Source organism: Sorex fumeus, unplaced genomic scaffold (assembly GCF_029834395.1).
Source record: "Sorex fumeus unplaced genomic scaffold, SorFum_2.1 ptg000013l, whole genome shotgun sequence".
Classification (NCBI taxonomy): domain Eukaryota; kingdom Metazoa; phylum Chordata; class Mammalia; order Eulipotyphla; family Soricidae; genus Sorex; species Sorex fumeus.
The window spans coordinates 10,504,207-10,531,076 of record NW_026606070.1 but is presented as its reverse complement, the minus strand read 5'-3'; the positions used below and the strand labels follow the sequence as shown (position 1 = coordinate 10,531,076).

The 26,870-nt window shown below is 42.2% G+C and overlaps 1 protein-coding gene across 1 annotated transcript in view; it reads left to right on the top strand.

Annotated features, from left to right (window-relative positions):
• Positions 1 to 26,870, top strand: part of FRAS1 (Fraser extracellular matrix complex subunit 1) — a 508,077-nt gene that overhangs the window by 186,120 nt on the left and 295,087 nt on the right. Inside the window, exons 3-7 of the mRNA XM_056111320.1 lie at positions 481 to 588; positions 6,300 to 6,392; positions 15,506 to 15,665; positions 17,376 to 17,509; positions 26,368 to 26,451. Coding sequence (XP_055967295.1) covers positions 481 to 588; positions 6,300 to 6,392; positions 15,506 to 15,665; positions 17,376 to 17,509; positions 26,368 to 26,451 — 579 coding nt within the window. The remainder of the gene's footprint in view (positions 1 to 480; positions 589 to 6,299; positions 6,393 to 15,505; positions 15,666 to 17,375; positions 17,510 to 26,367; positions 26,452 to 26,870) is intronic.

Here is a 26,870-nt window from a genome sequence, read left to right as displayed (position 1 = left end):
TCCGCTCTCTGTTTCTGCTGAGCATTAGAGCCTGTAGTAACTAAGAGCTGAAAAGTGAAATTTAAGGTGCTGTGACTACGAAGCGGCAAATGCTACTTTTAGAGTGCTGATTAGTATGGGTCCGAATGTCATTTTCTTTTAAACAGAGTTCCATGACTCGTGTTCGTTAACAGCAAAGAAAACTTCAAGTCAGGGAGAGCCGGTTCTCCTGAGGTTTGGGACCGATCGATGGCTTTTACTCTGGGTATTGACAACTCTCTGCTGCTTGTCCTTGTCCGGACCTACGTGGGTTGACTGTGGGAAATGGATTATACTGTTTTTGCCTCTGGGGGTTTAGTCACTGCCCGGCAAGCAGAATGTTTGCTGTGACTTACCTTGGCCTTTTTATTGTTAAGGCTGGGGACCGCCTGGCACTGTGACTTTTGGGTGCTCACACCTGGGACTGGCCAGCTTTAAACTCGAGCTTATGCTTCTTTGCAGGATGCCACAGTTTGGAAGCCCGATTCGTGCCAGAACTGTCGTTGCCATGGCGATATCATTATCTGCAAACCTGCTGTTTGCAGAAACCCTCAGTGTGCCTTTGAGAAGGTAAGGTTTCCTAATTGTCTCCTAAATGTATTGGTAATCTCAATGAAGGGGAGGGTTTTCCATCTTTTCGATCATCTGGTCTGGCTTTTATCCCAAATGCTAACTGGAAGTTTTATAAAAGTTTTATGAATTCTTAGATATGAGAAATTGAATAAATTTAACTTCTCATATCTAAGAATATTTTAATTTCTGCATTTTGTGCTTTTACTCTGAACCAGATATCCAGTTAAATATTTACATGTGTTATCCCATTGAACATAACTGGTGTTTTATTTTTGTATATTTTTATTTTTGTATTGAATCTCCGTGAGATGCAGTTACAAAGCTTTAATAATTGAGTTTCAGTCATACAATGATCAGACACTCATACATCCACTGGTGTACATTTTTCACCACCAATGTCCTCAGTATCCCTCCTGACATTCCCACCCCATCCTACCCCCTGCCTTCGTGGCAGGCACCTTCCTTCTTTCTCTCTCTCTACTTTTGAGCATCATGGTTTGTGATACTATTACTGAGAGGACATCATGTTTGGTCCTTAGTCTACTTTTAGCACACATCTCCCATCCCAAGCGATTCCTCCAACCATCATTGACTTAGCGATCACTTCTCTAGCTGCCTTCTCCCCCAGCTCATGAGGGAGGGTTCCAAACCGTGGAACTATCCTCCTGGCCCTTGTCTCTACTGTTCTTGGGTGTTAGTCTCATATTTTGTTATTTTATATCCCACAAATGAGTGCAGTCATTCAATGTCTGTCCCTTTCTTTCTGACTCATCTCATGTAGCATGATACTCTCCATGTCCATCCACTTATAAGAAAATTTTATATCTTCATCTTTTGTAACAGCTGTATAGTGTTCCATTGTGTAGATGCACCAGAGTTTCTTTAACCAGTCATCTGTTCTCTGGCACTTGGGTTGTTTCCAGATTCTGGCTATTGTGGACATTACTGCAGTGAACATACAAGTATAGATGTCATTTCTACTGTGCGTTTTTGCATCCCTGGGATATATTCCCAGAAAGATGTCTGGTATTTTTATTCCCATATTGCAGAAGAAGAAAGTGAAGACTGGAGATTTCAGGCAACTTAACCTTGATTATGTGATTAACCACCTACTACCCAGTGATTTTCTATGGGTCTGACAGATGTCAAAGTTACTGATACTAACAATGCCACTGGAAGTCATTGATTGATTGAAAGTCAGGAAAAATTTTTTTTCAGATGTCACACAATCACAATCACAACCATCCTGTTATTCGTCGATTGCCTCGAGCAGGCCCCAGTAACGTCTCCTTTGTCCTAGCCCTGAGATTTTTTTAAAAAGTGCCATATTCAAGTATCTTTCAGACTTAGGAGAACGAGACCCTTCATTGTTACTGGTATTTGGCATACTGGGTATGCCACGGGGAGTTTGCCAGACTTTGTCATGTGGGCAGGTTATATTCGGTAGCCTGCCAGTTTGTCCAAAGTAGAAATGAGATGAGAAGGTGTCGTGCGGCCGCAGATGCGGCCGCGCGCTTCTGGGAGCTGAGTTTTATAGTCTCTGAGTCTTGGCTGTTGATGGGATTACACGGCGCCAGGGGGCCAGTTGGTGGGTGTGACCCCCCGCCTACTGGAATTTGGAGGATCTGGGTGGAGGATGCTCAGCCCCGATCCGAGTAGGCTTGGAGATCTCAGCCCCGGGAGCCGCGTGCCCTCGTTCCTCTGCTGGTACCTTCATGTGTGTGGAGAGTGGTCTCAGCATGGTGGTGGCTGGTTCTGGAGATCTTCGGCTGCCGGAGCCCTGGTCGGGGCGGGGAGGAAAACTCAACCTGCTCCCCTCCAAGGGGCCCCAGCGAGGTTTTCTAATGATTTTCTAAAAACACTATTATACCACTGACTGTATCATTGTGCACCATAGACCTGTTCAGATGATGAGGGATTTGACTCAGAAATCTTAAAGTTGACCAGGCATATGAAGGATATTGCCTCCTTTTCTGTTAATTTTTTAAAATTTAGTTAGATTCACATCTCTTGTATTAGAGTATCTTCTCCCAGGTGCTGACTCTTCTTTTTAGAATGAATCACTTAAAAAAAAAGCTTAACTTCAAATTTGAACATTTGAAACTCCTCAGAGAGACCAATTATTTTCTTTAAGAAGCGTTCTGTCAATTTCATGGCCACAGTTTATTTTTCTAGGGTTCCTCCTTCTCCACATATAATTAATCTTCAGCCTGTGTGTCATCTAATGCTAATAAGCTTTTCTTCCCTTTTTAACATAGGAGTAAAGGTTTTGTCTCCCTTTAAAAATGTTTTTCAGTTTCTGCATGGGTGCATTTCTGATGAGCTGAATCTGCAACATAGTTGCTAAATTTGGTATTATTTTATTGCATATCATCAAGTTTTTTTAATTGTATGGGATAAATACTTATAAACAATCTCCATTTAATTACTAAGTCATACCAGAGTCTGAACTGGCCTAAAGGTTCATGAAGACACCTTCAGTCTGTTGTGTATGTAATGAGTCTCTTGTAAGAACCCTAGGAGCGTTACTGAAAAGTACGTTTGATTACAGTGATCAGCAGAATAAATCTAACCAGTAAATGTTTTTGAATTAATTATGAGTAAAGAAGAATCTTTATATATGCATATCTCTATTTTATTACTTATTTTGGTTTTAGAGTCACCTCAGGCAATGCTCATGGGTTATTCCTGGTTCTGTGCTTAAGGCTCTCTGTCGCCTGGCAGTACTCAGAACACCACGAGATGCTAGAGATTGAACCTGTGTCTCCTGCATGTGAAAACTTGCATGAAAGCTTCATGATATACAACAATGATGTAAAATCAAATTTCCGTGTTCATCAGTGGACTGAAACCCAGGTCCCTTGTGTATTCATGTATTGTCTCTGACTGGTCTTCATCCCAATGACAGGGTTGTGTTGTTGTGAAATAGTCCATGGCAGTACCCCAGAGTCTAAAATATTTCCAGAAAAACCTCCTCTCCTTGTCTCCATCCCAATGGAGCTGCCTCCAGTGGTTCCCAATGTTTTGTTTTACCTCAGAGCAACTCCTCTGTATGTCCTCCTCTGAGGCACCTTTGTGCCTTCCTGGTTTACTCTCATCTCCCTTCTCACAAGACTTCAGCACCAAAACTGCTTGCTCTTCTCTGAACAGGCCAGGTACATTCTGCCATATTCACTGAAATAGTTTTCATGGTCTCTCTGTAACATTAATTAATAATATTATGGATTGATACTTCACTCTGTCTTGCTTGGATGACATTCTCTTTAAAATTGCAAACCTCTACCTCCTACCACAATTTCCTATTCCTCTTCTATGCTCTATTTTTCTTCTTGGCACTAGCTGTGGTATGAAATACTCTTTAATTTACTGATATGTCTTTTTTGTCACTGCCTTTTTTTAGCCACTATATATTCCCAGCACCTGATGCATTGTAGGTACTCAGTAGATATTTCTGAATGAGTGAATGAAAGATGAAGCTATGGAGTTGGGGAGTTCAGGGTCATGGAGAGCCTTCCTATACTACGTAGCTTGGAATTTTATTTATTTATTTATTTATTTATTTATTTATTTATTTGCTTTTTGGGTCACATCCGGCGTTGCACAGGGTTACTCCTGGCTCTGCACTCTGGAATCACTCTTGGCGGTGCTCAGGGGGCCATATGGGATGCTGGGAATCGAACCCGGGGCAGCCGCGTGCAAGGCAAATGCCCTATCCGCCGTGCTATCGCTCCAGCCCCCGGAATTTTATTTTTAAGATAAAACAATACTAATGAAAGTTTATGGGTAGGATGGCTATCTTTTCTTTTGCAAATAATCTTCCCATTTTTTAGAGATCAGATAGAATACTAGAAACAATCAGTTCAGAGATTGTGAAAATAATCTAAATCAGCATATCAACTCCTGAATCAGAGTATTAGTAGTATAGTGATCAAAGCAAAGGGGCAGGATCAATAAAAATGCATGCAAGTAAACCAGTAGAAGGGACAGGCAAAGGAGAGATGGCTTTTATATTTATGTCTTGTGACTGATTGATTCACTGAACCACCAACTGATTTGAAGAATCTAGGATAAGAAAGAAAAACATTCCAGCTGGGAAGAAAGTGATGATTTCAATTCGATGACACTGGGTTTGCAGTATCTATGATGGAGCCAAGTGGAATGTCAAGAAACCAGCTGTATGTATAAGTTGATAACTCTGAGGAAATGACAGCATTGAAGAGATAAAGTTATCATTAGCAGACAGACTAGTAAAACCCTTAAAATTAATTTGCTTGGGCCAGGAATATGGCCAAATGGTAGAGCTCTTCTTGAATGTGTGGAGGCCTTGAATGTGACCCCCAGAACTGTGAAAAAATAATAAACACATACAAAAAGATAGTGCAAAAAAAGAATTTTAGACCAAGGATGAAATTTGGGCATACACAGTCTAAATGAATTTAAGACAGGGACCATAAGAAAATTAAGAAGACACAGGCAGAGATTTTAGAGGTTAAAAAGAAAAAGCTAAAAAAAAAAAACTAGAAAAAAAGTTAAAAGAAGTTAAAGAAAGCAGCAATATTGTGGTGTCCAAGTATCAATAGTGTCGATCATTGGTGAAGGATTTAGAAGGATATGTATTTAATATGATCTATTGGCATTGGCCATATGGAGATGACTAGTGTCCAGGCTCAAGTTGGTGTCAGTATGGGGGTAGGGAGTGGATTCAATTGAGGGGTTGTAAGGACAGACATATCTCCCCCCACCCCCTGCCAACAAATGATGATTCCTGCTGAATTATATTTCTCTCCCCCACCCCCAAACAAGTGATGATTCCTGCTGAATTATGCCTTCTAGCTCTTTGGGTCTAAGTCCCTTATCACCCATTCTACCATATCTCTCCGCTGGAGAAAGTGCTAAGTTCTATGCTTGTAGGATAAAAATGAGTCAGGGAACCTGAAAGAAGTGTGTGCTCGTGGGTCTGTAGTTTTAAAGACTGCTAAGCAAATTCGTGATGGTGGCAAATGAATGGTTAGTCAACAGGCGACAACTTTTCAGCAGATCTTAGGGTATCGGATGGTATCCCATTCCCTTGATAACATCACATCTTGTTAGGAAACACAATCACAGTTCATAGAAGGCTTGAAAACCTCAGCAGCTTTTTACTGAAGACCAGGAATTCTAGCCAGCTCCCCACGGTACATGCGATACCTCTGCGGCAACACTATTTCCTCTCCCTGCTTTGTGCTTCTGTCTCCTGCCCTCTGTGCCTTCCAACCTTGCACCCCAGGTAACTGCATTTCCACACAGGAGCACACATCAGCTCCCCGCTGCAGGCTGCAGAGGCCTCCTGGAGCCAGGACACCGCCAGCTCTGTGGTGTCCAATAGAAGGAGCCCTGTTAGAGAAATGTCATCCCCTTCACCCCCTGACTGCATTTTTTCTGTGACTCTCAGAGGAAACACTCTGGTGAATGAAATTCCTCACTTCATTACATGTGTAAAGATGTGGACAATTTTCAAGGAAATTGCATTCCCAAGAGGGTTCATTTTATCTCGGCAGCTAGCTCCATTGGATAGGGAGGATCTTTTGGTGGTTTTGTTTGGTTTATCCTGTCCACTGTTATCACCCTGGAAAACTCCTGAGATTTAGTGAATCTGAAATGACTCTGGTGTAGGTGAATTGGATGAATCGCTGGGACCGTGTTTACCCAAGCTGTTTCTAAATGTTCAGGGAGAAGTTCTTCAAATACCTGCCAACCAGTGCTGCCCTGAATGTGTGTCCAGGACATCTGGATCTTGCCGTCATGAAGAGAAAGTCCATGCGGTAAGTATTTTCTGAGCCATGGTTGCTTCTCCATCTGGAAATCACTGACAAGGGAAAGCTGAATGCTAAACTTAGGTTGACGAACATCCATTTTTACTTCTTTAGGCTGGACAGGACATGATGCTCATTTGATTTTGAGGGGCATTTTGCTTTCCTGAAAAAAATTAAAACTATATTACTTATTTCATAAACTCCAAATAAATATTTGTCAATTGAATTTGTGTCTGTGGGAAGAGAATCGGGGGAATGTTGATGTTGAAGAAGTTTCATGCTGTTGAGGAAGGAAGGTCCATCTCGCATTTCTATCCTGCCTGTTCCTTTTCACTTGACAGTGAGGAACAATCTTGTGTTTGTGAGTAGAGCAGACGTTACCATTCCTGGGTTAAAGGTGAAAACATTGAGTTGTAAAGAGCTGAGGCACTTGCCCAAAGTTGTATTGCCAATACGTGACAAAACCTGGTCTAGAATGCTGGACTCCTTATTACTAATGCAGGGCACTTCCCGCGAGGGTAGAATTTTGAAAAGTCAGCACCATTGACATTTTAATGACTTTGTTTTAGAGGCCATCCTATGCATTGTAAGATGTTTATCATCTTCCCTGACTCTTACTAGGTACTGGTGGGGAGCTTGCGTGCACACACACACACACACACACACACACACACACACACACACGGAATCCTGAAAACTGAAATATCTGCAGATACAGCCCAAATTTTGGTTAAGGGTCAAATGTGTTCAACCAACCCATTTAGAACTGGAGGACTAAAAGTTAATTCCTAAAGTTCTTTCATCATACTTTCTCATTCCAGAGGCATGAGAGAATTTAGAGATATGCACTACTGATGGAAAGGAATCACTGCAAGAGACATTAGGGATTTTGTGGATTAAATACAGTTCATCTGTCCTCAGCCCTAACTGCTACCCCGAAGCAGCGGGTGAAATTGAATGTGAAGGCAAGAGGCTGTTGGCTTAAATCCTCTTCCTCCACCTGACACCAAGCTTTTCCTGAGTTCACATCTCTCCATTCAGGAGAGGGCATAGGCCAGCAGGATTTGATATACCCACTGTAGGCTGCTATTCAGTGTATGCCCCTGAAGTACAGTGTGCTTCCCCCAGGGACAGGATCATCTCCCTGGGACCTGGGTCTCCTGATGACACGACGAAGCCATTCTTTCACTTCTGCACAATGTGATGCTGAGCATCCCAGGCGAGCTGTGTGGGGGATGTGTTCATTTTACCTATTGCCATTTGGTCTGTGTTCGACCAGCTGGTGTAAACGTTGCGAGGATGAGGGGCTCCTAGAATGTGGAAAGTGCCCCTGAGCAGACTGGTGATGGAAATAATGCCAGTGACGATTGGAATATGTGTGTGGTTCAAGGTCAGAAATATCAAACTGAATCTTTTCAGAGAAATTGAAACCTCAGATCCAAAATAAGATCAGCGACATTTCAAAAATGAGAGTTTGTAAATATTTACGTAGATCCCTCCTGTGAAGTGCTTTTCTTATGTTGGTACATCTGCTCAAGTGGCTTATCTTGACTTAAGATGCCTGAGAATAATGACAGTATTTTCCTGTATCATTCTAGAGATTTCCTTCCCTCCCATATAAGTTGACACTCAGTACTACAGGAATTTTCCCAGAGTAGGTGAGGGACAAATATTGATCATTGAAGTATTCAGTGAGTAAAACCAACAAATCCCTGGTCCCATTCCCATGGTATTTTGGTAACTGGCCAAGTACCTGTGTTCTGGGTCCCAAATCTGCCAATGGGCTGGTAGAAATCTGCTTGACCTGACTTGTCTGTCTCTCTGAAATTCACTTCTTTGCTTATAAAGAATCATGCAGAAAGTTCTAAACTGGGTAAGAACATGTCTATGCTTTTTCTCTGCCCATATGCAACCTTCGCAATGTATTCTCTCAAAAAATGTTATAGTTATATTTTTGGTACTTGATGTATCTGAGAAAAAGACTGACTTTCAGGAACTCTAGATTGAAGGAAAAATATCTCAAGTGCTATACTTCAACGAGAGATAGAAGTTCAAGTTTCTAAAAGTGGAGGCGAAAGTTGAAGGGGATCCTTCAAGTGATAGAGCACATGCTTGGCACGCGTGGGCCCTGACCTTGACTAATGGTACCACCTGCCGCCCCCATCCCCAGCATTTCCAGGACTGTCCTTGGCTTCCTGCTGGCTGTGAGTGGCCAGAGAGATAGTATGTTGGTTTCTCTGTTCAGATAAGGTGCTTGATTTACATGTGGCTGACCCAGGTTCAGTTCTTGGAGCCGCATGTGTTCCCCTGAGCCCCTCCAGGAGTGATCCCTGAACACAGTACCAGAATTAGGCACTTGAGCAACACAAGATGTGCCCCATGAACCAATCTCCCTGCAAAAAATGTTAATAGAATTAAAATAGAATTATGTTTCTCCTTTCCCTCTTTCCCCTCCTTCCCCTCCTCCCCCTTCCCTCCTTTCCTCTCCCTTTTCTGTCTTGCTTCTACACTCCTCCCCAGTTTTTCTTTCTTCCACACTTCTCTCCCCCTCCCTCCCCCCTTCTCCTTGATGTTTATCCAGTCCTTGCTATCTTATGTTTTTGAGTTGCTCAAACCTTTACCTGGTTTTGGGGGTCTGTGTTTCACCTTGTCAGCTGCCTCACTAGATCTGTTTGGGAGATAGTTACACATAGGGGCTTTTCCTGTATCTGGGCTGGGCTGGAGGACTGTGGGGAACCACGTGTGGTCCCAGTGATGAACCTAGGGTCTGCCATGAGCAAGGCATGCCAGGAGAGTGCCTTCCCCTGTACTTTTCCTGGCAAAGTTTGTTTTTTCTTTTTGGGTCACACCCGGAGATGCACAGGGGTTACTCCTGGCTCATGCACTCAGGAATTACTCCTGGCGGTGTTCAGGGGACCAAATGGGATGCTGAGAATCAAACCCCGGTTTTCTGCATGCAAGGCAAACACCCTACCCGCTTTGCTATCGCTCCAGCCCCTGTTTTTCAATGTTGAGGACCATTTCCTGGAGCATTTTCTTCTCCCACTCAACAGACATCATCTTCTCTCTGTAGATCTAGCTTGCATCCCATAGGGCAGGTTAAGGAGACCCTTTTCTGGTAGCTATGAAGAAGTAGGATGATTTTTTAAGAAATTAGGAATAGGGATCTGAAGAAGCAGCTTTCCCCTAATAGAGAGACCGAGAAAAGGCTTTAGAATAAATCAGGGTTGCCAGGAAAGGAATCAGCTCAAGTGTCACTGTCCTTGTCCCCAGAGAACCCGCTTGAGCCAAGGGAAGTCAAGGGAGACTCTTGCTCAGGGTGGCAGGAGTAGGCTTTAAAGCAGCAGCTTCACTCCCCGGAGGAACTGACTCCTTTCCAGTGTAGACAGCACCGTTGCAGTGTAGACAGCTTCACATAGAGCTGGCACCCGCAAGTCAGGACAAGCCCTAGCATCTCCCCTGGAGTGAGGAAAGCACTTGAGCTTTCTGGCTGACTCCAGGTAATTTGAGAGCTTTGCATGGGCTTATTACAGCCAGCACTGGGGGGACTATTTCATCCATGACCTCCTCCAAGCTATCCCTCCAAATTAGCTGTTGGAGCTCTGCCCAGCCTTGCCAAGCAGTCCGGGAGACAAGCCTGAAATATGTTTTCCTAAAGAGTGTCATTGTTCTTTTCCCCACAAATTAGTTTGAGAAAGGGAGGTGAGAGGCCATTAATTCCCCACTATTTCCCCCTTTGTACTAATTTTACTCCAGCTCCTGATACTGTCAGGTCTGAGAAGGGAGTCCTAGTGGACTCATGAGAATAAGACGGCCTCATGCAACATGGTGCAAGCCAAGGGACACGGAAGGAGATGTCCAATTGCTTTTCTTGTCTGTGAGGCCGAGAGAACTAATTTATGGATGTGAAGGAAGAGATGAGTATTGAATCCTGTGGCCTTGTTCTTCTCCACATAGGGGATGTAATTATAATATAGGTCCAACCGTCTCAGATACTTAGTATTCTGGATCTATAACTTCATAACACAAACAAATTATGTGAAGGGAAAAAAAGGTAGTTATTTTTGTTCTGTCAGCAAGCCAGGCAAAAGCTTTATGACCTTTTCTCTCTTTTTGGCCTTCTGTCAACAGCCCAGTCGACCTGTTAGTTGGGTGGGCAGAAGAATATATTTCAGATGTTGTCTGCCGAATGTGCCTTTGCCCAGCACCAAACTCTCATCTTTTAAAAAAAGACATTAAATGAAGTTAAGATGGCACAGCTAAAACTAAGGTCTCATGGGAACATTGCCACTCTTCCTTGATTTGGCAAGTCTCTTTGCCTCCAGAGTGTTTATAAAAATGAGACTTTTGTAAGTGGGTATCTAGACTAGAAAAGTATGGGAAGCTTGTGTGTCTGCTTGTACCCGGCCACTTGACTCCTCGCTTCCCTCAGGTAAAGGTCATACCACTGCTTTAGAGATAGGAGCAGCAGGTGGAAATGGATGAGAATGGAAGGAGCTGACGGGACTTCCCCCCGGGCTGGAGTATTTCTTTCCCCTCACTGTTGGGTTCCATCGGCAACTTCCTCATGGCTTTCTCATCAGGCAGTGAATGCCCCCTGTTGAATGTCCTTTGCTATTTCCACATTTCCCAAAGTTACAATGAAGGGAACATTCCTGCTTCATTTTATGTCTCTTGGGTTAGGTAATAAATTCATGCCATTCGAGAACCTGAACAGTGTAGCAGATGCAGCCTTCCTGTATTACAATTTGGTGATTGACAGGTTGTTATTATCATTAATTTCTGTGGTGTGTGTCTGAAATATTTAAGAGGCAATAGTATTTTTTTCTGTAAGTAACGAAAGCCAACTCTTTAAGATATGATGTTGCTAGATGTTAGATCTCAACTCTTAAGTTCAGGTTTTTTCTTTCATATGTTGCCTTCAAATTTACATTATTTGATATAAATGTATAAATCATTATTCTGATTAATTTTTAAACAACAGTGTGTCCTCTGATGAAAAAAGTAAAAGTATGTTTATTGTGAAATTTTGGAAAAATCAAAAAACAAGTAAAAAAAAGTTCACTAATAATTACCAAATTTTGAAAATTCCAGTACTGGGTGGATAGCTAGCTCTGGATTTATATGATTATAATTGTACTACATACACAGTTTATGTCTTGCTTTTATACATAACATTATATTGTAGATAACTTCTTTTCACACTCTGGAAGAACATGTTTCTTTTTGTAAGATATTTGAGTAATTTCCAATTTTCACTAAAATATTTCCAGTTTCATTTTAAAGGCCAATGAAATATAGTAACTAATTTTATTTAAATTTTTTGTTAATCATTGATTTATCCTTCAGATAATTACTAAAATGTGATTAGTAGATCAAAGCATCTGAAGATTTTGAGTATTAACGTTCTAATTTCTATGTTTACTAAAATTTAACTTTAAGTTGTCTATCTCATAATAAATCTAGTGGGCAAATGATGAGTAGATCATTTTCTTTTTAAGTCTAATTGCTGAAAGCTTATCATAACAGTTTGAGTTATTCTAAATGCCAGACTGAAGAAAAACTGTGTAGGAGAATCCCTATTCATTTCACCGATATTAAGAATTTTAAACTTATATATTAGATAAGATTATCTAATTTTATTTAAATCATTATTTCTTTGTAATTAATGAAGTTGTATTTTATTAGCTTATTATTCTACTTTTGGTTGGGATTTCCTTTTCTTTCTTTCTTTTTTTTTTGAGTCACACCCAGCTATGCTCAGAGATTACTCCTAGCTCTGCTCTCAGGAGTCACTCCTGGTAGTGCTTGGGGGACCATATGGGATGCTGGGAATCAAACGTGGGTCAGCCACGTGCAACCAAACACCCTACCCGCTGTGCTATCACTCCAGCCCCGATTTCCTTTTCTTTTTACTTTTAAGTATCACTTGCAGTTTTAGAAAGCAGTTTGTCATGTGCCTTTTTGTTGTGTTTATATTCTTGCCTGACTTGGAATTGAACTCTGCTGGCCTATCCCTTTTTCTCTTGTAATTTATTCCTCAACATTTACATTTAGACCCTTACAGTGCCTAAATGTCAATTGCTCCTTATCTTTCATTAGCCAACATTTTATTAACAAGCTGTGAACTTGCCCATTTATATGCTGAACTCAGTTTGAAATTTTATATTTAATGACAGTAGAAGCACAGATTGTTAGCGGAGGCCTTGGCCTGCGTGTCCATTCCCAGCATACCGGATGTCTTGTTGGTGTGAAAAGAGGGAAGAAGATTGAACGAGAGCAATGGCAATCCTGGGGAGGACCTAGCATTTCCTGCTCACTTAATCCTTACAAAACCTCACTTATTCCTTACAATATCCTGGCTGAGGGGATGTTGTGATACTTTTCAGATCCTTACGATGGGAAACAGAAAGATTAAGTCACCCACCCATGGTTCCTAAGGCAGAGAGGGATGAACTGGGATCTTGGTTAAACACATTGTTGGTTCATCCACCTCCTTCTGTGTCTCCTTCTTTACCCCAGTTATATCCACCTAGACTTAAGGAAGGGCGACTTAACCCCAGTTAACTCCACCTAGAGGAAAGGAAGGGCCCTTAATGACAGTGCAGACTTATGCTCCAGTTCAGAGGGTGACTGTGACTCCCTGTTGCTATTATTATGATAACAGTAGTCTGTTGGTTAGCAATTCCAAAATGTCAGGCTGGGTTTGCTTGCAACTGGCAGTGATTTGAAGAATAAAAGGGTGAGGACATGCTTTTATAAGACAGAGATATTTGAAGTAAGTGAATAATTACTCTGGATACTGGCTTGAGGAGAAGGGAATAAATATTTTTTATGTTTCTTAGTGACTCAGCTGTAATCCCCAGATTATAGTTAGGCAATTTGAGCGCCTAATATTTTTCATTAGAAACCTACATTTAAAGAGGTAAGGAAAAGCAGGTTCTCATTTTTAAGAAAACATTACAAGATGAAAACTTAAAGAAAACCTTATTCATTAAGCTGATTTTACCCCCCCCCCCCCCCATTTATTAAAGGTCACCATTATTCCATTCTGCCATTGCAAAGAGTGTGTTTTGGCAGCTACTTCCTTAAACAATCTACATATTTGTACCTTTCTGCATTCAGGATTCATTCCCCAACCCCCATTCTGCATCACATCTGAGAAAGTGGCTCATTTGTCTATTATTGATGCTCAGAAAAATCATGCCATACTTCCCAGGACAGAGAAACATTCATTCAAAAGGATATATGTACACCATTATTCATTGCAGCACTCAGTACTATAGATACCCACCAGCATATCAGAGGATCATGAAGATGTGTGTGTGTATTTATAATTGTTCCATTGTGTGTGAGTGTGTGTATATATATATATTATATACATAAAATACTATGCAGCTATAAGGAATGATGAAACCAGACAATTTGCTGCAACGTGGATGGTATTGGAAGTTATCATGTTGAATGAAGTAAATTTGAGAAGAAGAATCAACACAGAATGATATCACTTATATGTGGTATTTAGAATAATTAGATAAAGAAATAAAATTCAGTGGTTTAAGGAGGGATGCCTAGATCACCCTTGACTCCAGAGTATATGGAGAAGAAGGAAAGAAATAGAGGGGAGGGGAATGGAAGAAGAAAGAGATGAGAAGCAACGAGGAAAGGGGTTAAAGGGATTCAGTGATATTAAGGAATGATCGTGCTGAATATTCAAAGCACAGAGTTAACAGCACTGAAATCATGAGACACAAAGTTTAATAACGACGCTTAAAAGGGCTTGTCAGGATGGCCTTCTGGGATTGGAGCTTGGGGTGATGGTAGGACAGGGAGCCTGTGAACACAGGTGGAGGGACATTGACACTAGTGGCAGGATTGGTGATGTAACATTCTATGTCCAAAACCCGATTATGAATAACTTTGTTAAAGTTCACAGTGCTTTAACAAAGTAAAATTTAGAAAGAAAATAAAAGAATAAAAGAAAGTAAATAAAAGAAAAATCATGCCATTGTGAAAACTGAAATCATAATATAGTGAGAGCTTTGTGAAAATACCATGTTAAATGAAGTAAGTCAGAAGAAGAATAAACATGGGGTGATATCACTTATAAATCGTGTTTAGAGTAATTGGATAAAAAAATGAAATACAATGGTTAAGGAGGGGGTGCCTAGATCACCCTTGATCCCAGAGGATACTGTCACTGTTCTTGTGTGGGTGGCAAACAGCCCGCCGAGGTGACCCGAGGATCCCCTTGGTGTTTTTGAAGTAATCACTGCCCCATCCTCCCTACTCCCTTCCATGGCCGGTTGATGGCAGTGGACAAACAAAGGAGGGAACAGGGGGGCCACCAGGCTGGTTGGTACTCAGCGACCATTTATTCCAGTCTCACAGTGTTAGTTATAGAGAAATCATGAAGGGTTGGGGGTTGCAATTACACATAGTTGTGGTTGAACATTATCATAAACAATGAACACATGTAAAGCCCTTCCATCAGGGGAAGTTATTCTAGGGATTAACTCAAGGACAAAATCTCAGTGCTCAGCAAAATCTTCTGCTAGCAGATCTACCGTAGGGCCAAATTCCATCTAAGGGTATAGATGGAATTGCCCATGGCCAAGGCAGGTTCGATCCCTGGTATTCTATATGGCACTCTGAGCACTAAGTGCAGACCTGAGTTTCACCAGGCATGGCCCCAAAATAAAAAAAAAATTTAAAAAAAAAAGAAAAAGTATGAAATTGGAGTGAAAGCTGCTGCAAACAAGACAATCTTGACGAATCCAGGAGCTTGAAATAGATGTTGTGTCTGATTTACTTTAGACTTTATGAAAGTTTTCAAATGACAGGAGAGGGATAATTTTTTTATTGTGATTTTTGTGCTTTTTTGGAAATTTTCGAATTGTAAAATTTTAAGGATGCCAGTGATGGAAATATGAGTCCCTTGAATAATTGGTCTCTGACCTGGAAAAGTCAAGTTCAGGTCTCAACCTTACAAATCTCGGTTCTTCTCTCTTCCCCTCTTTCTGGGTGTCATTCATAATTTATGTTAGAAAACGTTTGCTTCTCTCTGATCAAATGAAAACCCCATATTTTAGCAGTAACCCTTCTCTTCTCCTTCTCTCCAGCATGGAGCCCAGTGGGCTTCATCTCCGTGTAGCGTGTGTGCCTGCACTCACGGGGAAGTCCGATGTACCCCGCAACCTTGCCCGCCTCTGCGGTGTGGACCCGGGAAGCGGGAACTCATCCCCGAAGGCAGCTGCTGCCCAGTCTGCGTGGGTCCTGGGAGTGAGTATGACCTTGCACAGAGACCCTTTCTGCCTCTGAGGGTCCCCTGGGGACATACCTACCTAGCTCTTTCTTGGTTAATGTGTCTCAAAAATCCCTAATTCCGTTCCTTATTAGGACCAAGGGGTCCACGTTGCAGAGAGTGAGGCCGGAACCAATCTCTAACATGGGATTCTGTGAATCTGACGTCTGCATCTTGCCCTGGCCAGATGCATTCCTCTGCATTCATAGCTCCTGAAAGTGAGAGGGATGGGGAGGAAGATGCTTTGATAGGATTAAAGAAGCCCAGGGTAGCACCTCAGTGCCCCTTGGCCAAGGGAGGAACCAACAAATCACTTCCCCTAGCTTGGATTCCACTGCCCGGGCATTGAGTTGCTGTAACATGCTTCTCCTAGATACACAGGGCAGGAAGCAGGTATTTCATTAGCCTTTATTGCGTTTCCACTGTGGGGATTATTCCTATCTACTAACAAAAGATGCAGTTTAGCACACCAGGAGCAAACTTCCAAGCCCTCTCTTAGGAATACAGACTTGTCTCAGTACCTCTTTATTACATTAGGGATACATGTCCCCTTCTATTTTTATAAATAAGTAGTCTATGCTTTACAAAATCTAGGGCTTATTGTCACTGCTATATTACACTCTCTCTGGGCATATAATTGCTACAATTATTCTTTAGTCACACCTGGAAGCTATTCTCTCATTCTTGCTTTTTTCCCCTTTTTAAAAAAAATCCCTGCTTTCTTATCCCCAGCTGTTTCATTCCTGGCAATCCTTTGCCCTGGAGAACTATTCTGGGTTCTAAAAAAAAAGTGTGCTTAGAAAATGATGAAAAGAGAGTGTCCGCCTGCAGTTCAGATATGGCCCTCCAGGAAAGGGCCAACAGATGCCTTTGGCCAAATACTGGACTAAAAACCAGTTCGTGATAAATGGGGAGTGGTGTCTTCAAGTTTGGGAGACTCCTATGTTTTAGGGCACTTTTTTGATTGGCTCTCTAGGAGACCGACCTCTGGAAGCATTTTTCTTGGGGACATTACATTGTCTAGGGCCACCTGAAAGAGCAGGATCCTCTGTTCGAAAAGCAGGGACAAAAAATTTCTCCTCCCTTCAACTGTCTTTCTTAATGTGAAATGTTTTTAGTTTGCTATTTTATGTCACACCCGCTCAGGTGGGGACATCCCTCACATCCTCCCCGGTCCTACTCTGCTACTTAGTGCACAGGGCTTATGGCCCACCCCTTGCTGCACCCAGATCCCCACTATGGTTTGTTGGTGGCAGCTTTCTCTTTTGTTTGTTTGTTTTTCAAGTGAATCCCAGTGAGATGCACAGTTACAAAGTTGTCTGTGATAGGGTTCCAGGTGGTGGGAAATGTACCCCAGGGAAGGGGTGGGTGGTGGCAGCTTTTGTAGGTTGGGACAGGAAGCAGGTGGCACGGAGTAGGCTGCAGGAGGACCCAGAGGCAGTGGAGGTGGGACCACACACAAGGCGAGATTCAATCCCCGCATGCACTATGTCATCTTGCTGGTTGGCACGGACAAATCTCATCGAATCTCATCTGATGAGAGAGAGTTCCTAAGACTCCACAGAGTAATGCAGTGCCCAGATTCAAAGCGGGGGTCCCTTTCTCTGCACTGCTGCTCTGACCCAGAGACAGAGCCCTAAGGTGGGCCAGAGTGTGCCCCTATCACCCGTGTTTCTCTGATCTTGCAGAGCCGTGTTCCTCTGAGGAGCGGGTGTATCAGGATGGACAGGAGTGGTCGCTGAGCCCGTGTGCCAGATGCACCTGCAGAGATGGGACCGTCCAGTGCTTCACAGCCCAGTGCCAGCCTCTGTTTTGTAACCAGGTAAGGAAAACAATCACAGAACACAAGCTTTACATCTCTGCCGGAACCCCAGAGTCTTCTGAGATTATGAGGCAGGCCTTGGAAGCATGAGGAACAAGAAGAAAAGATTGTTTGGTCCACTTCTTATTTTTTTTCTCCTTTCAAGCCATGTCCAGGAGGCTCTGGGGCCAGACTGGAGATTCTCCATTTTCGGCCGGCTGAGCTAAGCTAGTGATTCAGTGTCAGGGCCTATCTGCAAGGTGCTGCGTGCTAGCTTCAGAGCCCCTCTGCGTCATGCTGTCTCCCGGCCCCCATCTTCCATATAGTTCTTTTTTTTTCTTTTTCTTTTATGGGAGGGATTGTGGTGGTGGTTTGGGGACACACCTGGTGATGATCAGGGCTTACCTCCTGACTCTATGCTCAGGGATCAAACTTGGGTCAGATGAAGTGAGCACCTCATCTGCTGTGCTCTTTCTCTGGTCCTTGTTTTCCATATAGTTTTAGAGACCACTCCGGAGACTAATTTTTTTTTCATTCTTAGAGAAACAACAAATAGGTCTCATTACCAGCCATTTAGGCTAATTATTATATAATGAAACTGCGCCTTAAGGGTGCAGCAAAAAAGTCACCCACTCTAGTTGCAGATGTTCCCAAAATGTCTGTTAAACATCTGGAAAATCCAGTAATGTGATCAGCTTTGCTACTGCTTTTTGATTCACAATTAAGATTTCTTTCTCCCTCTCTCTTTTTTTTAAAGGTGTATATCTGTTGTTGAATTGATTAGCCATATGTACACTATTGGGATTTTATAACATAATGATCAAAATTAACAAAGGATTCTCTAGAGAGGGTTAAAACAATGGAATATTGTTCAGAGTGTAAAATCACTGATCTGATTTTCAAAAAGATGAGGCAGGTGCAGCTGCTCGTCTAGCTCAGTCCATATAGAGCATGAAACGATGAGACCCTGATATACATTTAGAAGAGAAAATAAGCTACAAGTAGATGTAAGTTTCTTTACAAGTCTTGTAAGTTTTTCCCCTTCCAGAGACGCCTCTGGATCTTCCTTGGCAGTTGACAGATAACTGTAAGGGGAATCAGCCACCAGTGTGAAAATAGCTCATTTTTGATCTAAGAAACAGCTGAAAGCTACATTTGGTTGATACAGAGCAGTACTTTGTGTCAAATAAAATAAAATCAATAACAGCACTTTGCGACCACTGGGCAATCTTTTAAATGGCAGACAAAAGGCAATTAGACCAGAAATGCTAAATGCCAAATAAAGGGAAAAATGAATCTAATTGAAAGACTAGATTGGAGTACCTCATACTATGCCAACAACTGCTCCCTGCTCACCTCTCACTCCGTACTTTATCATAAAGTCATATCCTGACAGTATGATTACAAATTAACTCCTTGGTGGAGTGTGCAACGCCTTGAATTTGGAGAACGCAGTGGTGTGGGGGCAATCTGATCTACACATGCAGGACCCTTCAGAGCATGAAGGGAAGAGAAGCAGAATGGAAGAGACACTCTTTGTCATCCTTCTGCATTAAATTTTGAACAACTTAACCACATGAAGGGATATTGGGTATCTTGGAAGGCAGCTACGCTAGCCACTATACCACCAACGCGATATTGGGTATCTTGATGGTGAATGTGGTATGGTAACAGTGTTTTGAAATTAACAATACGTTTGATACTATGCCCTTAAAACATATTTAGTCGAGGAATAGCGATATATAAATAGTAAAGGGGTTGGGCTCAGATAAGACATGCACCTGACCTGGTTTGCTCCCTGGCACTATATGAACCCCTGTGCATTTTCAGGGGTGGTCTTCTTAGCACCTCTGGGGTAGCCTGGGCAACCCACAACCTCTCAGGGCCAAATCAACACCACCTATTCAGGAATTAGTGCTGAGCCCCATGCTCACTTGGCCAAAAACCTCTGGAGGTGGCTCCGGACCCCCTGAACGTTGCCTGGGAGCCCTCCCACCATCCTCCACAAAATGTCAAGTCATATACCAGATAAGGTTTCATTGGGAAGAGTCCTCCCCAAGCAGACCCAGGAGGTCCTGAAGACCCCTCCTGCGATTCTTCGCCACCTGTGCTGGAGGTTTTAGGCACAGACCCTGCAATGTTGGGGAGACTGAGGCATCTCCAGGGCTGCACCTGGTGATGCTGCATATTGGGGGACGGTGTGGTACCAGGAATCAAATCTGGGTTTGTTGTATGCTGAGTATACATCCTCATCACTGCACTGTCTCTGGGCTCCCCATATAGTCTTGTAAACATTGTTAGTTCATTAAAAAAAATACAACTGAATATTAAGAGGCTTGATAGAAATAAGTGGATACACTGTAATCATTTTAAGATCTATTAAGTATGAACTCTAGGTTGAAGTACTCAGAGTTTGCATTGTTATACATAATTAATTAAAAATGTTGAAATTAGGTCCATACATCAGGGCTACTTGATATGCAAGGATTCTAGACTCTTGGATATAGATTGATTTTTAATTAATCTTATGCCATTAAGTCTATATATTTTTATCATGGGATATTTATGGAAACAACTGTCAAATTATTTAGAGCCACTTCTCTTGATCTAACATCCCTGTTAAAATATTGGATGTGGGGCCATAGAGATAGAACAGTGTCTTGTCTTGCTTGCAGCCAACTCAAGATGGATCCCTGATAGCTCATTGGTTCCCTGACCATCACCAGGAATGATTCCTGAGTAGATAGCCAGCACTCAATAACTCCTGAGCATTGATAGGTGTACTGCCCACCGCCCCCCCCCACTCCAATATTATTTGTATCATGGCCTTTGGGGATTTCAAACAGTGCTAATAGTCCTAAGCCTTAAGGTGTGCCAGTGCTCAGGTGAGCGGGGGAGAGGACTCCACCTCCCTGTGCTGGGGTCCAGGAAGAGTGTGCAGTGCCAGGAGGCTTCTAGCATGAAACAGGCAACCAGCTCCTCGAAATCTCTCCCCAATCCTTAGAATTCATCCTTGGAATCGCACAGATATATCTGAACAGGACGTGTGGCTTGGGTAGAATTTTCTTTTTACAATCTTTTGCAGCTTTTTGCTAGACAAATGCGGATCTATTTGTTTGTGCAGTTCTAATCACATCTTCGTAGTTGGAACTAATCCTGGACACAAGGAAAGTTTCTTCTATTCAAGTCAGGGACAGTTTCCCCAGTGAGGGATGGAAATGCTGAAATTACTTGCTTTCAACTTGTGAACAGTCCTAACCCCTTGTGCCAATGGCCTGTCCAGTCTCTGAAGAATTATCCCTGGTGCCTTTTGTTATAATATTTTTGGGATTTTCCCTTTAATTAATATTATGAATGAGATAATCACAAGAAGTCATAGCAAAAGTCACCAGGGATAATTCTTTAGAGACTGATGAAATTTCATCATTTTTAAAAAAAATAGAAGGTGGTGTGTCCCCTTTGCTAGTAAGCATTTGAAGATTCTTTTCTTGCTGTATATATTTATCAGAAGTTATTTGGGGCACGGGTAGGTAGTTCAAGGGGTAGAGCATGTGGCTGGCCTGGACAAGGCCCTGAGTTTGCTCCCGAGCACTGAGTGCACCAGTGACTCTAGAGACCCTCGAGCATTGCTGACTCCGACACAGGGCCACAAGGCACATATCACCTGGCACCACTGAGGGTGATCTTGGCCTGACAGCCTCACCCTACACACTGCTGGGTGTGATCCTTATTAGGTAAAAGGTAATTTAGAATGCCCACAATCTGGAGGGCTTTAATATCCTCCTGCCCCAACCCTGTGGACTCATTTTCATTCAATTCTCACCTTGGATCACAGAGAGAAATCTGTGGTCCCTGTGCTTTCTAGCCCAATCTATTCAGCTAATTTTACTCTGCTGGATTCTTGTAAGATGTTTTTAATTTTTATAATTCCATAATTCCATTTGCCCCCTCTGATAATTTAAGGTGAGCTAATTTTTCATATATTTTGCCTAGAATATACAAAAGCTTTTTTGGTCTGTATTCCAGCCTTAGAAATATTTTACTTCATTATACCTGGCTTCAGTTATCTTTTTTTTGCCCCCAGAAATCCTTTGTCACTCTATTCCATTTTCTCACATTAGTAATTATAGTCCTCCATCATCATTTTCCACTTTTTGTGTTTCCTCTGCATTGTGGATAGATCCCAAAGTTTGTATCCACTATCTTCAGTTTTGATTTTAATTTGGTGATTTCACTTACATTTTCTTTTGTTTTCCTTCTCATATCAGCAGTTCATCTATTTTATAAAAATATCAGTTAATTCTTTAATTTGCCCTGCTTCTGTTTAATAAGGGCTGAATTTTCTTGCATCTTGCTGAAGTTACAAGACAGCTTTCAGACACATTTTCTTTTCTATCCTTTGATTATATACAGCTCAAATACCTGCTTTTTTCACTAAATCTTCAGTATGTTGTTCTCTTTACTTGTTCCTTAGGATCCTCCCCCCCCCCAAGTTTCTTTCTTTCCCTGCACTCATCCTTGATCAAGAGAAATCAGTTTACACGCACTGCCCACTACTTAAGAATTTCCAGGGGGGAGTGAACTTCCTTTTGCTTATTTCCCTTCCTGGATCCATGGCCAGATGGTAAGAAATGTGCATGGACCTGGTTTAAGGCAACCTCTTACTTAGTGTAGCTCTGGCATCAAGCGTACACTGAGCTCAGTTCTTTTCCCGTTTCCACTCCCCAACCCTCTTATATCTGGAATCCAGGAACAGCAGACTATAGTCCACTCTGCACTGCTGCAAGTGCTCATTGCACATACGTTGGAAGGATGACAGCAGTGGTGTTGTTGATTTGCAAACGTTCCAGACCTTTCTTGGGTGAGATGTGAAATTAGTCCTTATCTCCAGGGGGCAGGGAGATACCAAAGAAATTAGGGACCCATTCCAGAGTTTTATTGTTCAGTCTAAATAAGGAAGCTTCGATACAGTCTGTCTTGGTTGATTATTTTGGGAGGGATGTTTGACCACACCCAGCTGTGATCAGGGATCACTCCTGACTCTCTCCTTAGGGATTTCTCCTGTGTTGCTGTGGGGACCATATGTGGTGCTAGGGATTGAACCAAGGCCAGCTGTGAGCAAGGCAAGAACCTTAACCCTTGTTCTGTATCTCCAGCCCTGTCTTGGGTGCTTATAGGATAAGTTAGCTATCTGTATCTGCAATCAAATTTTAACATTTTGTATTTCAGTCACATGTACCCTCCAGATGGTCTCAAAACCACATTTTAATTTCAAGGCTGTCTCCGGGCCAGCTTCCTGAAGGAGGAAGACAAGTGAATGCACATTCTGAGGAAGGGGGAAACTAAGGAGCCTCTGATGACTTGGGTTAGCTCGAGGATCAAGCAGTGGCCACATCCTCTCAATGGCCTCCATCAACAGTTGTGTTTGATATAGGAAGGGAGGAAGTCAGGAAGGCATGAGATTCTTCAGCTTTGGAGGGCTGTTGGGCTTCCTTTGTTGCAGCAAAGAAAAACTACATACTACCTTAGGGTTTAGGACTTCCTTTTGGCTCTGGTTGGAGGTTGCGATTCTACTCTTTGGTGGTAGAATTCTCAACTCTTCTATTCAAAAGTATCACAATGGGAAGAAAATTTTTCAAGGATTAGCCATAGTACACTATAAACTTCTTTATCATAAGCATTTCACTTAATAAATATGGAATAATATAAATAATAAATATGGAATCCATAACAAAAATATATCCTTAAAGTGATCAGAATGATGATATCATATCTGAAATTATATGGAATTCCAGATATACATTTTTGTATTGAACTCTCAAGGGTACTATATTAAGCTCAAAATTGTCAATCTTTTCCTGTAAAGAGACAGACAGTGAATATTTTCAGCCCTGGGTGCCTTCCTGTTGGAACACTTAACTCTGCCCTTGTTGCACAAAATAGCATTGATAATATGTAAATAGATGGATATGACTGTGTTCCAATAAAGCTTTATAAAAAGTGCCGGGATGGATTTTGTCCATGATCCAAAGTTGGCCAGGTTCTGTATAGACTACAGGTTTGATTGGGCAAATTTATGTCGGCTAGAATGGAAGGATGAGATGGTACGGTTCCTGTGTATGAAAGCTGCAAAACGCACTGCCCCAAAGCCTTTCCCGTTTCTCAGGCCCACCTTGCTGCTCTCCTTCCTTGCTTCTCCAGTTTTCCTTCTGAAACAGCAGAATCAATGCAGTCTCTACTCTCAATCATGTTTTTCTCTCATATTTTAGATATTTTTGCATTTAAACACTTTTTCTTTCTGCCTTTATTGTTTTTGTTTTTTTCAGTTGTCTGTTAAGATTCTCTGTCAATAAAATGCATAATTAGTTATTGCCAATGAGATTTGACAACTTGGGTTTTTTTTGTATTTTGATTTTGATTTTGTTTTTGTTTTTGTATCAACCAATACAAGAGTCTACTTCTGCATACTCTAAAATGGACTGAACTCTTGCACTTGCTCTAGTCTGTTTTGGTTAATACTGACACGCTATTTCTATTTAAGATTTATGATCACGGGGCCGGAGTCATAGTACAGTGGATGGGGTGTTTTCCTTGCACGTGGCCTTTCCAGATTCAATCCCCAGCATCCCATAGGATTCCCTGCGCACTGCCAAAGTAATTCCTGAGTGCAGACTCAGGACTAACCCCTGAGCATCATCAGGTGACCCAAAAAGTGCCCCCCCCACCACCAAAAAAAAGATCATGACAATCTGTTCCCTGTTTACCTAACATTGTATAAGGCTTAGTTGATTTGCTTACAGCAATAGAGTTACTGAATAATACAACATTGGACATGCTTTTATTCTCCTTCTTAACTGAAATTTTATTAAGCTGACGAGTTCTGAGGTCAAGAAATGTTCAGAGATCTCAATGCATATCTAGTTCTCACATGCTCTATTAAACTTAAACAGTTTAAATTTTAATTTTGTATATAGGATAATGAAAAAAATAAAATTACCTCAAATAGAGAAAACAGTTGTCTATTTAATTCTAGTTGTTTAGGTGTATGAAATAAATCCCTATTAGATAGTAATGCATTAGTCCAACTGATCGTATGTAAGTGGGTCAAAAACTACTGAGGTATGACTGGAACTTTTCCTTAAAAATGAAAGTTTCTTCACCACATTTCCTGCTAAGTACACTGGCCTTTTTATTGCAGGATGAATACGAGATCAACCATGATAATCTCACTTTGTGCCTCTCATAAGAAAAAATGAAGATAATTGCTCAGGAGGCATTTTCTGTATAAGATCTAGTAATTCTTTAGTTATTGTTTGTTTCAATCCATTCCACTACCTTTAATTTGTTTCCTTTCCTGCTGGCTGAGAAGCTGTGACAATGAGTCAGAGTGAAAAGTTGACCCTTTGGCATTAACAATGCGATGCAGCTGAGAAAATTCTTAGGAATAAGAGACAAATGATATGATATTCTGGGAATGAGTGTGGAGCTGACAGAAGCAAGCACATAGGGGTAAGGCCTTGGGGGTCGGTCCTTTGGGCATTTAATCTGTGTCGCCCTTGTTTGTCTGCACTTATTCTCAGATATCTAGGGTCATAATGGATTTTTTTTCTTTTGCTTTTTGGGTCACACCCGGCAATGCACAGGGGTTACTTCTGGCTCTGCGCTCAGGAATTACCCCTGGCGGTGCTCAGGGGACCAGATGGGATGCTGGGAATCAAACCCGGGTTGGCCGTGTGCAAGGCAAATGCCCTACCCACTGTGCTATCGCTCCAGCCCCTTTAATGGATATTTTTCACATTGGACATGTTTAGACATTCCTATGGATTCACATAAAGCTGCAAAATAATAATGAAGTTGCTTACCAAGGGGGCAGTGTTCACTTTGATTTTGGGAGAAATGCAGATATTCTTTTTGTTCATTTGTTTCATTTGGGGGCCACACCCAGCAGTGTTTAGGGAGTATTCAGTGTGCCCAGGAGTGAGCTCTCACAGTGCTTGTGATACCATCTAAGGTACCTGGGATTGAACTAGGATCAACTGCATGCAAAAGAAGTGCCTTAGCCCTGAAACTCTCGTTTCTTCACCCCTGACCAGTAAATATTTAATTATTTTTCTCTGTGTGTGTGTGTGTGTGTGTGAAGAGGTTGGGCTACACCTCAACCTACTCAGGGCTTATTCCTGGCTCTATGCCCAGGTATCACTCCAGGCAGTGCTCTGGGGACCATATGGGGTGCCAGGGTCAAACCTGCGTCAACCACATGAAAGGCAAGTTTCTTACCCCTGTACCATCTTTCTGACCCAAAGTGTGTACATATTCTTAAATATTTTTATAGTTGGTTCTGCAAGGCCGTGTATCCAGCCACTTCCATTTCAAAATCAGCTATGTGTCCTTGGGCATGTCACACAACCTCTCTGAGCTTTCCTTCCCTTGGGGGTAAATTACCTACTTCAGAACTCTTGTAAGCACTTAAAATAGTACCCAGCAGACATTAATACTGTTATTATCGCCATTTGAACTTTGTTCATTCTTAAAAACTTACTCTTAATAGTCTGAAAATAAGTCAGTGCAGGAATTGGAGAATAGTACAGGGTTGAAGTGACCTCAAAACCAAAAATTAAAATAAAATAAAAATGTAAAAGCCAGAGTAAGAGCAGCAGATTAAATATCCAAGGAAGAGGACAGTTGTGTGCTTTTAATCATCACATTGACCTTAAATGCGCGAGTGCCAAAGCTCTAGGTCACTGGGAGTCAATGCTAGAAAATTGCTGTTTATACATGCTTGACACACATGATCAAATTGGCTGTGAATGGCATTTTCCTCCCGTTGCACACTGTATTAATGTCTCGCCTTATGTATCTTTCCTCCTTGGGGCATCCAGGATGAAACCGTAGTCCGAGTCCCCGGACAGTGCTGCCCCCGGTGCTCCGCGCGGACCTGCACTGCAGCCGGCCGAGTCCACGAGGTAACCTTGGACACACCCCAGGGCCTGTGCAGACATCTGACCTCACTCGGCGACTCTGCACTGTGCCAGCCACTGTGGCTCCCCACCCCCACCGCCGACTCTTTCCTGGGATTAGTAATTCAGTACCTAAATAGCTTGTTTCTTCTCTTTGTGAAAAGCCTTTATGGAAAAAAAAATAAACCGAAGGGGATTAGCCACATAGAAGAATGTGCTGGCGATCACCCCTGGTTCACCAACCTCACGAGTTACAGGGAAGAAGTCTCCCGTGGGGGATGGCAGTTGGTTGTGCTTGCATTGCCACTGACGTCAGAGGCACAGTCTCCCAATGCTTGGGGGCCTGATGTGGAGAAGGAATGTGATAAGAAAAAATATCATGGGGCCAGAGCGATAGCACAGTGGGTAGGGTGTTTGCTTTTCAC